The sequence below is a fragment of the Montipora foliosa genome, chromosome 11 (assembly GCF_036669935.1).
Source record: "Montipora foliosa isolate CH-2021 chromosome 11, ASM3666993v2, whole genome shotgun sequence".
Lineage (NCBI taxonomy): Eukaryota > Metazoa > Cnidaria > Anthozoa > Scleractinia > Acroporidae > Montipora > Montipora foliosa.
The window spans coordinates 18,864,724-18,877,223 of NC_090879.1; the positions used below are offsets into that span (position 1 = coordinate 18,864,724).

The 12,500-nt window shown below is 39.6% G+C and overlaps 2 protein-coding genes across 4 annotated transcripts in view; one reads left to right on the plus strand and one right to left on the minus strand.

The window, feature by feature from the left end:
- Positions 1-5,665, plus strand: part of LOC137975363 (coronin-6-like) — a 7,717-nt gene extending 2,052 nt beyond the window's left edge. Inside the window, exons 4-7 of the mRNA XM_068822461.1 lie at positions 2,695-2,796; positions 4,480-4,686; positions 4,951-5,169; positions 5,401-5,665. Coding sequence (XP_068678562.1) covers positions 2,695-2,796; positions 4,480-4,686; positions 4,951-5,169; positions 5,401-5,493 — 621 coding nt within the window. The 3' untranslated portion in view covers positions 5,494-5,665. The remainder of the gene's footprint in view (positions 1-2,694; positions 2,797-4,479; positions 4,687-4,950; positions 5,170-5,400) is intronic.
- Positions 5,666-10,044: 4,379 nt separating this feature from the next.
- LOC137976513 (helicase domino-like) overlaps positions 10,045-12,500 on the minus strand; it is a 39,686-nt gene continuing 37,230 nt past the window's right edge. For 2 of the 3 annotated variants that reach the window (XM_068823883.1, XM_068823884.1), the window contains one exon: positions 10,045-11,929. In XM_068823883.1, coding sequence (XP_068679984.1) covers positions 11,049-11,929 — 881 coding nt within the window. In that variant the 3' untranslated portion in view covers positions 10,045-11,048. The remainder of the gene's footprint in view (positions 11,930-12,500) is intronic. The other variant, XM_068823885.1, reaches the window with a different exon arrangement.

Consider the following 12,500-nt stretch of genomic DNA (forward strand, 5'->3'; position numbering starts at 1 on the left):
GAAATGAAATAAATGCATGAGCACACAACGAGGACTGGATCAGATTTAAGTTTTGCAATTTATTCCAGGACAGGCTAAAGCCAGAATAAAAACTACACGTATTTGCAAGGATCATCTTGGACTGTACGTGTAGTTCTCTCTGTTTTGAAGACTTCAAAAAATAATAATTATATCTTGGACTCATAAAGTTATTTTGCATGGCAATCATGTGATCACAGTTAGGCATGACATTGCCCGATACATAGAAATGTGCCTTAACTTTGTGCAACAAAGATTCAAAAAAGATTCCAAATTGGGGATCAGATCCATTGCCCATAGAACCTTGTAATAATTTTAGTATTAATGTTTTAATGTAGGCAGATCTGTGCAATCTATGAGTTTCCTTGAAAAGTTATCCAGAATTTCATGGTATGGTAGTATCTGCCATCTTGATTTTTACCCAAATGCCATATGGTAACTTGTGGATTGAAATGTCTCTTTTGCTAGCAACACTCATATTGTAGAGTACTTTTCAAGAATAGGTTTCTCTGATCCCTTTTCATGTCTCTTTGTGTTCATTATTAGAGTAGTTTAATTAAGTTTGTAATCAGTTTCAGTGATAATGGTGATCCTGAGTTAACCCTTGCCTGCCTGAGGGTGTTCTTTGCAAAGTTTTATAATGTACCCATGAAATCAGATGATCTTTGGCAAAATTAAGGATGTGTAATAATTATTTATCAGACATGGTGTAACTTCAACTCTTTGTTCCAGCAAATCAGCTCTGACGAAGGGCTAATGCTCGAGACGTCAGCTTTTAGAATCTCTTTAGGGTGGCCAATTTACATTATCAACTCTGTTGATAAAACCAATTTTTTGTACACTACTTCCCCACTGATGCAGCTCCACAGTTTCTTTAGAAACTAACCCCTTCATAAATTTGCTTTAAGTTGCTTGGAATATTTGTGACCCTCCATATGACTTTGATGCTAAAGGTGATAGCACGCTTACACAACACGGCTTGTGTGTCCTGAAGACACAGATACGCGCATATTAAAGAGCCAAAACAAAAGAAGACACACTTGTCTTGTTTTCAAAGAGTTCAATCAGCAAATTCCATTGTCTTTCTTATCATGCTTAGTGTGCCAATGACCACACGCTTAGCATGCAGTTGAACACACTTGGTATCAGTAAAGCTATATAATGCCTATTTCAGTTTGACAACTTGACTTACAAGTGCTTTGATGAATTAAAACAATTGTTACGACTATCCGTGTAAAAAAAACTCGCGACCTGTGAGTACGGCTCGTGTATCCGTGTAAAAAAATGGCAGAAGTACAAACGATAATTTTGAATCGTTCGAATAACTGGAGCTTTAGAATATCCATGCAAGAAATCGGAAGTAGAACGGACGATAATTTTCAGCCGATCGAATAACTCAACCTTCTTGGAGCCGGTGAAATTTCAAAACTTCAGAAAATGCAACAGGGCTAACACGCGTTTTTTTCACATTCTTTCTGCTTTTGCTGTCATAACATTTTCGATGATTGATATACTTTTTAAAAGGGACACGAGTTTAACACAAGAACTTTCCCAAACACGGTGGAAAGTTAACAGTATTCGGTTCCAACACTGTCGGCACGACTCAACCAAGTCATGCGTGACCATGCGTGACCTGTATCTGCTATGCATGTTGAATGTTTTTCGTAAAATTCCCGTAAGCTTTTAAAAGAAACTAAATACTGTAATCCTCAAATCTTTCTTGTCTGAGATTTGTTATTTGGCCTTTCCCTGCCTACTTTATCGAAGGCGAGAGATTGTTTTATCCTCTGGACATGCCTGAATCTTCTGTTCTGCCGACACGAGCGACAAACAGTGGCAAGGTATACCAAAATCTCGAGATCTCTGCACGCCCGCAGCACTGAAATCTCTTTAGATCATCTGGGATTTTTGTGATTTTTAAGAACTACCATATTTCGAAGAATATACGTCTAATCAGGCGGCTTGGCTGATTTCGCATCTGGGCTTTTTCAACATGTACGTTCCAATACTTGGCAATGCGGCATTAAATTTTGCTATAATTATCCTATTTACATGTGAAAGAGGAAATGAAGGACTTAAATAAGAACTATCTTTCAGTTTACTGTTGAGACGCATCTCTCATCTTTATCTCCGTACAATTTAAAAGGTTTTTTTTTGCCGGTGCGAATGACATGCAAAGGCGCCCCGCACACTAGCGGATTTTTTGTCGGCAGACGGCAGAAGTTTTCACTTGTTGGCTAGTGCACTGTGCAAGATAGGACAATAATTCTTGAGTTTGTAAACAGTATTTTTTTTGGGTTCTCTTGTCATTTAGTGGTGTATTTCCCAGTATGTCCATTCCTGAGGCTCTTCACTAAGCGTGGTAAATGAGCACACTTAGTGTGCTCTCTTGCTAGTGAGTTGTGTCATTTTGCACACTTGTTTTCAAAGATTATCATGCTTCTTTGTTCGACTGCTCACGCTTTGTTTTTTCTAGCGTGTTCTATGAAACAAAATAATTTGCTAATGAAGTGTGCTCCTGGACACACATTAAGCGTGTTAAAACCAATTTCTATTGTTTTTAAGTGCTATCACCTTTAGCATCAAAGTCATATGGAAGGTCACATTTATAGAGCTCAGGTTACCATTTTTGCTTAACCTATCTCCTAAATAAATTTAAGTTCTTTTCCTATATAGGATACTCTGGAAAACTTAGCCCTTGAAGAGATTGACCAATCAAATGCTGTTCTTTTCATTCATTATGACCCTGACACTAAAATGATTTACTTAGCTGGCAAGGTAAGATGTGTTTATAATATTATTTCCCCTATGTTTTGGTACAGTTGGTGGAACATCAGGCTATTACATGGGAGGTTGTAGGTTTAACTTTCTAGTTATCTGTAATAAGGGAAATAAGCTATGAGGCCCATCTCACAATAGGCTCGATTACCAGCTGCTGTTTTGGGAAGTGAGCCAGTACTCACTCCCGAAATCTCAGCTGGACGCGTGAAGTGAGCCATTGTTAGTCTCTGCCAATCAGAAACTCGCTTGCACAAATTGAGTAGGCATGAATTATATTTTTTAGTTCAAATTGTGGATGCAAAGGTATTCTTTGACCTGGCCTGTTTGAGCTTTACAGTGCTTTTAAGGTGGGAAACATCCAAGATTTCGACAACGGAAAGTATTCGAGAAGCTGGAGAATGGTATTGTGTCATTTTCTACCGCCTGAGGTCGGTACACAATACACTGTTGGCAAGTGGTTGGGATTTTATTTTATATAAGAAATTTAATGATTTTTATATATTCTATAGTTTTCTAGGTCTTAGGTCTTAGTTTTCTAGACACCCGATTTTATTTTATATAAGAAATTTAATGATTTTTATATATTCTATAGTTTTCTAGGTCTTAGTTTTCTAGGTCTTAGGTCTTAGGTCTTAGGTCTTAGTTTTCTAGACACCCGGTCGGAAACATCACAAATTTTCCCGTAGGTGCCAAGGGCAAAATATGGCTTTCAAATCCATTGCTATTGCAATTTCTCCTCAGATTTTGCGAATCTAAGAGCAAGTAAAATTCCTCAAGATCAATTGAAATTACTGCTGAGTTTGTTGGTGGCAGAACAAGGGGGTTGATGACTTCGACGGAGAGCTGAAGTGGCCAAAGATTTTGTTGATGATTCACCTGTTGAATTCAAACTCACAGTGATCATTTAACCACAAACTTAAGCTTGCATCGTTTGGAAACTTTGCACAGACGTTTTAAGCATTGTTATGTAATTACTCTTTCCTTGAAATCAATGTTTTGGGATGTCTAATGCCATTTCCCCACCACTATTAACTTCACAAAATTATATTTTAAGTTTACATCACAGACACAATCTATCGCTCACATGTCCAACCGTTTCTTCTTGGGGAGGATACCTGAACTCGAGTGAGCGGTGGAAATTGAGCCTAGTCTCACAACTTTTCTGTGTTTATTACCTGGTTGAAGCTACACTGTAAGTTAAAGAAATAAGACACTCCTTTCAAAGAATTCTCTATCGCACATGGTTGGGTGGGTAAATGCTCAGGATTGTTGTCTACTACAAGCTACTTTTCAATCAGGGAGTAATGGGAGGGGTTGCATGATTAACCATTTGACACCCAAACTGACCTGAACCAGTCAGGCTTTACTTTGTCTCATGCTAGACGATTTTACTTGTCAGTCCCTGGGAGTCAATGGGTTATAAAAATAAAAAAAAAACAAATAGTAATATGACCTAAGAGAAAAGAAAATTTAGTATTGTATGCAAGGGTGAATTTGATACCAGCAATTTTTGAGTCTCATACATTGGATATGGGACACAATGATTAACTTTAGGTTTGACTTTGGCCTTTTGACTTGGGTTACAATTATTGTATTTTTGTGGTTAACTTTGCCTTGCATGTGAGTGAGAGTTCAGGAATGGCTCTGAGACAGTCTGATTTATTGTCATTTGTTCAACAGGGTGACAGTATCATCAGGTACTATGAGTTAGTTCCAGAACCCCCCTATTGTCACTGGTTAACAAACTACAGTGCCAATGTGCCACAGCGAGGAGTCTGTTTCATGCCAAAACGTGGCTGTGATGTCACTATCAATGAAGTGGCAAAATGCTTTAAACTTGTTGCCAAAGGATACTGTGAGCCCATCAGTTTCACAGTGCCAAGGAAGGTATGTATGGACAAGTGCATTGTGCAAGTGTATGCAAATAATTTTGACTCTCAGTCAGAAGAACAGTAGCTCCTTTTGTGAGGGTAACAGTTTTTACACAATCTATCATGATAACATTGGCTTTTTGTGGATCTTGGCATTGTTTTTCTGACATGCCTTTATTTCAGTGTGTAATAAAAGTAGAGAAGTGATAATTCATAATTTAAAACCTTACTTCCACTTCTACTTGACATCTCTTTTGGTTGAATTGTGTTTGTTTTTCAGTCTGAACTTTTTCAAGAGGACCTGTTTCCTGACTGTAAAGGAGATGAACCATCTCTTACAGCTAGTGAGTGGTTGGATGGAAAGGATGCTGATCCCAAACTTATGTCACTCCGGCCAGAAGCAGGTGGGGGCACAAAGGCAACACAGAAAGCAAAGAAAGGACTAACAGCACTTGGAAAGAAGGCACCTAAGAAAGCAGCACAGGCTGCTGGTGAAGAAGTAAGTGATGCCTTGAGCTCCTTGTTCATTTGGGGGGTTACTGCCTATGTCTGACCATTGTCATCTTCAGAGAGGATTGAGGTGTGGAATTAGATTTCAGATTGCAGGAAAGCTGCAATATCTAGAGGTCTTAAATTCAGTTGGATGGACATCTAATAAAGGCTTTCTAAGTACATGTAAACCAAGTATGCAAGTCCAAACTGGTAAAATTACCTTAATTATGATTTACAGGATTTCAGTGAGGTCATAAAGAAGCTGCAGGCGCAGGTGGAGGCACAGGAGAAAAGAATCAAAGCATTGGAGGAGAAAATGGAGAAGTTATAAGTTTGCATTGCAAATGAGGAATAGATAGCAACAGGTTCCTTTGCAAAATTGAATTGGACCTTTGCTCCTTTAAATTTTAAAAGTTTTAATTGTCTCTAGAAACCTTTATCAGAAAAGCTTGAAACTTGTATTTTTCCATCCTTAATTTGTATTAAAAGAAGAATGAATTATGTTTCCCATCTGTTATTGATTCAGAGGTTTCACAGTGAACTTGTAGAGTTTTTGAAGCTTCAGTTTGTAATGGGTTAGTAATAAAGCCCTTATTTTAACTGCTTGTTTAAGTCTTTTTCATCCTTTGGATAGTGCATTTTTTGACTTTCAAATAAACTTACTTGATATCTGTTCACATCCTTCAGGAGAGTGAGACTTCTGGATTTTACTCTAACTCCAGACGATTTTACTTGTCAGTGGGAACCTCTGAGGGATGATTGACTTAAAAAGAATGGAGGAAATGCAACCCTTTTAATACATTTGTTGCAGAGAAGGAAAATCTCATTGCTGAAAAAGTGAAGGACAAGAGCAGAGGTTGACCCATTACAGCCTCGGACAAAATTGATGAAACACTTTGCAGACAGTAGGATTGGGACCAACGGAACCCATTGACACTTCAAATGCCCTGGGACGCTCGCAGTTGACAAGTAAAATCTGTCTAGTCTCACTATCAGGGATCAATCTACTCTGTTTAATGCCAGACGATATACTCATCAATGGAAGGCAGTTTAGGAGTCAATGGGTTATAAACTGTTATGGAAGTATTTCATTGTTGTTGCTCTGTCCAACACATGTACAGACAATTCCTGACCCAGTGTCCATCCTTTTGCTAGTCTGGAGGTAAACAAGTCAACCTCCTTGTCAGGAGCTCTGGCCTCTTTCTGCTCCCCAAATGTCTGCAGAGTGTCCTTAATAGTGCTGCAAGGGTTATTCATCTTAGCAGTAGATATGAACATGTCACTCCTTTGCTTATCCAGCTCCATTGGCTCCCTATTGAAATTGCTGTCATTACATTCAGGGCTCTTCATGGTGCTGCCTAACTATATCACTGAGCTCAAAGCCTTGTACACCAATTAGAACCTTATGATCTTCAAAAACATTGTTGCTTTTTACACCTTGATTCAATCTTAAGACCTATGATGGCCAGTCCTTTGCGATTGCTGGTTTTTCTGTTTGGAATGCCCTTCTGTTGGAACTTAAATTTTTTGGTTCCCTTTCCTCTTTTAAATCCAAGTTGACGACTTTGCTCTTTAAAGTTTCTTATGATGTAGTTTTATACTTTTAATCTGTTAGTTTTATCCCTGTTTTTAATGTAATTTTTTGTAAAGTGCTTTTGGACTATTGGGATTAGCACTCGATAAATATTCTATCATTATTATTAAAGAACAAGAGGTTGAAAACACCGTAAACACCGTGCCCACATACTACCTTGGCAGTCAGATCCTGTCTTGACCTGATTTTTTTATCATCTATTCCATACAACCTAATGATTAGGGACTCGTGGGACTGTTGGCTCACAACTACACATAACCATGACTCCATGAGACCACAATGTTGCTAGCTCTGAAAATAAAAACGTTTCATAAAAAATCAAAGAATGCTTCTATCTTTAACCCCATTGTAACCCTGGGTAACTGTGTTGATCAGTGCAATAGGTTGATTAGCTAATTTCACTTCAAAGAGAAACATCTTGGTATGGTGGCTTATTTAGCAGTACTTTCATGCAAGACAAATGAATTAGTTTTTATAAAAAAAAAAAGGTGCCTTCATTTGATGGGAAGCCATTGCTACAAAGCAGCAGCTCTGGGTCCAAATCCAATGATCATTTCTATTGTTTATTGCTATCACAAGTCCATGGCCACTGTTCTAAGAAGATAAATTATCAATTTTGAGAGATCTTGTTGCCATTTCAGTTATCCACTGGCTGAGCGCAATCACTTTCCATAAGCATGGAAAATGGGTCTGGTGACCTGGGAGGGGAATCTGTCAGTCGCATTCACTGCCACAAACCTACCCCAACCACAAGAATAGACCAAATCGGCTACCTCGATGTTGTATCCAATTCAAATTCTTTGGGAACAAAACGTTTTGTTCCAAGTATTTCCGTATCATTTAAATGCAAATGCAACACACAAAGAACTTTAACCCCAAGAGATTTGAATTGGGTACAAAATTGAGTTAGCCGAATTCGTCTATTCAAGTTTGTACTTTGCTAACAAATAGGTGAAAGAAAAGATGGGGGTTGGGGTGATTTGATTGGTTGAGGAATCCAAGGAAGCTAAGGAAGCTAAGAAAGCTTTGATCTCTGGGAGAATAGATACCAGAGAGCACATTACAGGCGACACTGGAAACGAAGCTTGTTAGCTGAAGAATGTAGCCCGTTTTTTCTTTTTTTCATCTTTCAACACCTTTTTTCAAACGCTTTCAGTTCTGATGAAATGGTATATGAAATGAATCATATATGAACTGCGGATATGAAATCAAGTGAAGCTATGATCTTCGCTTCTTAACGCAATTGCAAAAATTGCGCTCATAACTGCGAAGATCATAGCTTCACTTGCTTTCAGTTATACTAGATAGCTTGTTACTATATTACACAAGTGGTCGGCAAGATTCTGATCAGTAGAATGGAAAAAGGTATCGGTACCAAGCTTAGACCAGAACAGGCAGGGTTCCGTGAGGGGAGAAACACCACCGAACAGATCTTCATACTGCGTTTATTAATAGAGAGATAAAGCATCATGCAAACGGCAAACGTCAGACTAAAATTTGCTTTTTGCCAAAAGCAGAAGAAACTCGTTTGATATGAGCTCATTTCTTGCCTGTTAGTAGCGGGTATCAAATAACTTTTCAAAAGACAGAGACGAGTTAGAATGGCATATAATTTTCATGCTTTTATGACAAGCAGCAGCCCACCGTTTCGCGTTTGCGTTTGCTTAAGGAGGCTCGAAATAGTTTCTCCTTTTTTCAAACAAATAAACATATTCTGTCCTTAGATACAGTTAGGGCAATCATATCAAAACGAAATTTGGCCGGGGTATTAAGTACCTATCGTAGATTTCTCACATTATGTTTTCCTCCAAAATAATTTTACCATGGCAACGATATTAGGCATTTCTTTGAGCCTTAAAATCAACATATGTGGTCCTTTTTGAAGAAACGGGACGGTGAAATTTTCCCATTCATCGTTACCAGATAATGTTAGAAATACTCTCTAAAATATTTAAAATCCAACAAAATCTGTAGGTCAGTTTTTCAGAAAAATAAGTTTTTTTGAATTGTGTCTCTAATAATTTTTTTCACCCACAGAATTTTTTTAAATTTGAAAGACAAACGGTTTAAATTAATCTAAGCTAACATGCAAAAAATCAAAAAAAATTCACCGTCCAGAAGCAGAGATATAAACGAGTAAAGTTGCAAAATCAGGAAAAATTAGGGGGTTACAAGATCAGCATTTACGCATGCGTCACCCGCTCATTCGAGTCCGCGCGCGAGTGGAGCTACAGGTCAACACAAACGGATTTAAGTAACTATTAAACCGTTTAAGTAGAATTTTCGTAGTTTTCGTGAATAGGAGATGTCTATTTATATGCCATGTATATAGGAATTGGAGAAAGGTAAGCGAAATTAGCGGTATTTCTGGTGACCCATTTAAATCATAAGCTGACGCAAGCAGCTTACGAATTGCGTGTGTGGCTAACGCGCGCGCGCCCAGCTGAAAACCCTTTCGAGCCTCCTTAAACGCGATGCTTAATCTCTCTATGCGAATGGCAAGCGCCCTTGATAGTCAATTTCATCAACTTCGCGAAAGCATTCGACTCACTCCATAGATGGAAAGAACTTAAGTGAGGCCATCGCTACTGTGTGCATGTGATGGATGAAGAACCTTCGCTGATCCACAGCATCAGGAACTTCTTATGCAACACCCAAGGACAGAGAAAAATCCCTGACCCGGGTGGGAATCGGGAATGCGGAGGTCGTGGGTTCGATTCGTGGGTTCGATTCGCTACTTAGAACAACACGTACTTGCACTAACTCCATAGAGACAGTCCATTATGCAATCGTACGGCATCCCAGGAAAATTGATTAAGATCATCAAACTGCTTTACCAGGGTGCAGAATGTGCCGTCCTCGATAACGGGCAAACATCAGACTGGTTCAAGGTTCGAACAGGAGTCAAGCAAGGTTGTGTAATGTCCGGGTTCCTCTTTTTACTAGCAATCGACTGGGTCATGCACCAAACAACTAACACCGGAACAAGGTGGAGGCTGATGGAGCAGTTAGAAGATCTTAACATTGCAGACGATATTGTCCTCGTCTCCACAACCATAAATCAGATGCAGAGGAAAACAACTACGCTTGCAGATACAGCTTGCAAACTTGGGCTACGAATCAGCTGGAAGAAGACAGAGGCCTAAAGGTCAACTGCAGAGGAAAGGAGAAGAACAAGGGATAGGGACAGTTGGAGAAAATGTGTGGAGGCCTTATGCGCAACAGAGCGCGAAGAGTCGAAGTGAGGTGAGGTGGTGGGTACAAACTTAAAAAACCAAATAGGAAAGAGAAGCTAAATTCCATTTTAATTCTTCACAATTTTACATAAACAATTTTCAGATTTTAAAACAATAGGTATTTAATAATATTTACACGCCAAAACCTGAACTTACAAATTGAAATAAAGACGCATTTCAATGTATTCAAGAGGAGGCTAGCCTCAGTGCTTTGGCCACCTCTGCTAGTAAATAATGCGCCACTTGATTCACAGTTCTCAATTGTAGTGATGGCCTAGTGCAGTTAACACACAGCTTTTTACAAATGCTCGTACACAGCTACTGTGTGTTAAGGTCAGGGCAATGTTTCAGTCCGATGCTTATTGGTTAAGCAGTCAAAAACTACCGGTATGTCCCCTCTTCAATTGACTCCTGGGAGTGAGTGAGACTTGACAGATTTTACTCTCATGACAGACGATTTTACTCGTCAAGTGGGGGTGTCAAAGGGCGTTTAAGGTGTCAATACACTAAACTCTTCAAAACCTAGTTAAATTAGACATTTTTGCTATGTCAAAAAGAAAACTCATTTAAAAAATCTGTTCTGTTTGAAACTGGCGACAAAACACTCCTGTTGGTTTGTTCACACAAGGCTGTCACCAGAAAACCACGGTGACCATGTTGGTACCACAGAAGCAAGTCTTAGATGCAAAATTACGATTTCACAAGATATGTACCACTCTGTGTGAAAAAAAAGGCAAAAAGTTACCATCAGCTAACTTCTAAACTTATAAGGAGGATGGCCACAAAGGTAGTGTACCCTCCTTTAAACGAGTTGGAAAAATCAACTTGCAATTCTATGACCTAACCTTCTCTCCTCTTATTGAAGGATAGTTATGTAGCTATGATCCCCCAACACTCTTAATATTGCAAACTATTAGCACAAGCACTCAATTCTAGAAGTATAATTCACTTCTCCAGGAAGGGAAAAGGGTAAATGTTATATCAAGCATAAAACTTGTTGATAAATCGAACAAATACAAGCAAACATAGGAAAACCAAAACAACTGGTAAAAACTTTTAGTGTTTGGGTGGGTTGCGTAGTCTCATTTGGTATGGAGACTGATGGTGGTGTTGTTGCTGCTGTTGCTGCTGCTGTTGTACTTGCTGCTGCTGCTGTTGTTGTTGTTGTTGTTGCAGTAACTGGACGGTAGGCGTAGCAGTCCTCTGCCCAAGTGTTACAGTGGCCATCTGCTGAGGTTGCTGCTGTCGTGGTATTTGTGCTGGAGTGACTGCAGGCTGTGTTGTCACCTGACCACCAACTTGAACAGCACCTGGTACCTGCTGCTGCTGTGGTTGCTTTTTTTGTGCAGCAAGCAGCTGTGCTTGGGCTTGAGCTTGTGATGTCATAGGCTTTGTGACACTTGTGGGTGCTGAGGTCAGCTGGCCTGTTGGTTGACTCTGCATGGTGGTGACACTTCCCACACCCTGTTGCTGCTGCTGCTGCTGTTGTTGCTGGCGCATCTTCTGAAGCAGTTGCTGTTGCTGTTGCTGTTGAAGTTGCTGTCGAAGCTGCACCTGTTGCTGAGGTGTTAGTTGTCCTAATTGTTGCTTTGCCAGGATTTGCTGTAGCTGCTGCTGAGTGATGGTCTGTGGAGCTTTCTTCTGAAGGATAGCTCCAGCTGCAGCAGCCTGCTGATGGTTTACCATTTGTTGCCTCTGCTGCACTGAAGCTTGCTGTACTGCACCTGGCTTAGCTAAAGTAGCAGTACTTGGAGCACCAGCTCCCTGGTTCACCTGTCCAATCTGGAAGCGCTTAAGATGCTGCTGTTTCATTTGTTGTTCCACTTGTTGCCTCTTGAGTTGTGCCTGCATTTGCCGCTGTTTAATCATTGCAAACTGCTGTGGAGTCAGCTTGACTCCCTGCTGTTGTCCAACATACTGCTGTGCTGTATTATGACCTGCAAGTAACACACATCAAATATCATCAGCTGTAGGTTTTGTATTCAGAAGTCTGGTGACTATATTTTACAGACAGGTGTTACAATGTGAAGAGATTTTGATAAATACAGGCTACCAACCTTGAGCCACTCCCCACTTCTTCTCCTACTGCTGGGTGTGTGGTTTGATTTTAAATAGTAAGAATTTACATATGATAACGGCTTTTTTAAGAATAAAGGACAATCCGTTCCAAATGTGGCCACTTCAAAAGTTACCCGGTTGGCCTTTGATGTAACCTGCGATCAGGCGTACTTTGCTTTTAAACTAGGCGCGAAAGGAACGCCTTATACAATTTCTTAACGAGTCTGCCGCCCACCTGTCAAGAGTGATGTTATCTTGTGTCATGCTATAAATGTGAGCCAATCAGATTTTCCCAGAAATTACTCACACATTGTTACGAGAGGACGAAAACAAAAAAAAATTCTAGCTGGAATATCTGCGAAGTTTATCCATGCAATCAAAGCTATTAGCATTTCTGGAAATCCCGCTTGACAGTTCAAATTATCAAGGAACGAAGGGCGAATTATTTAT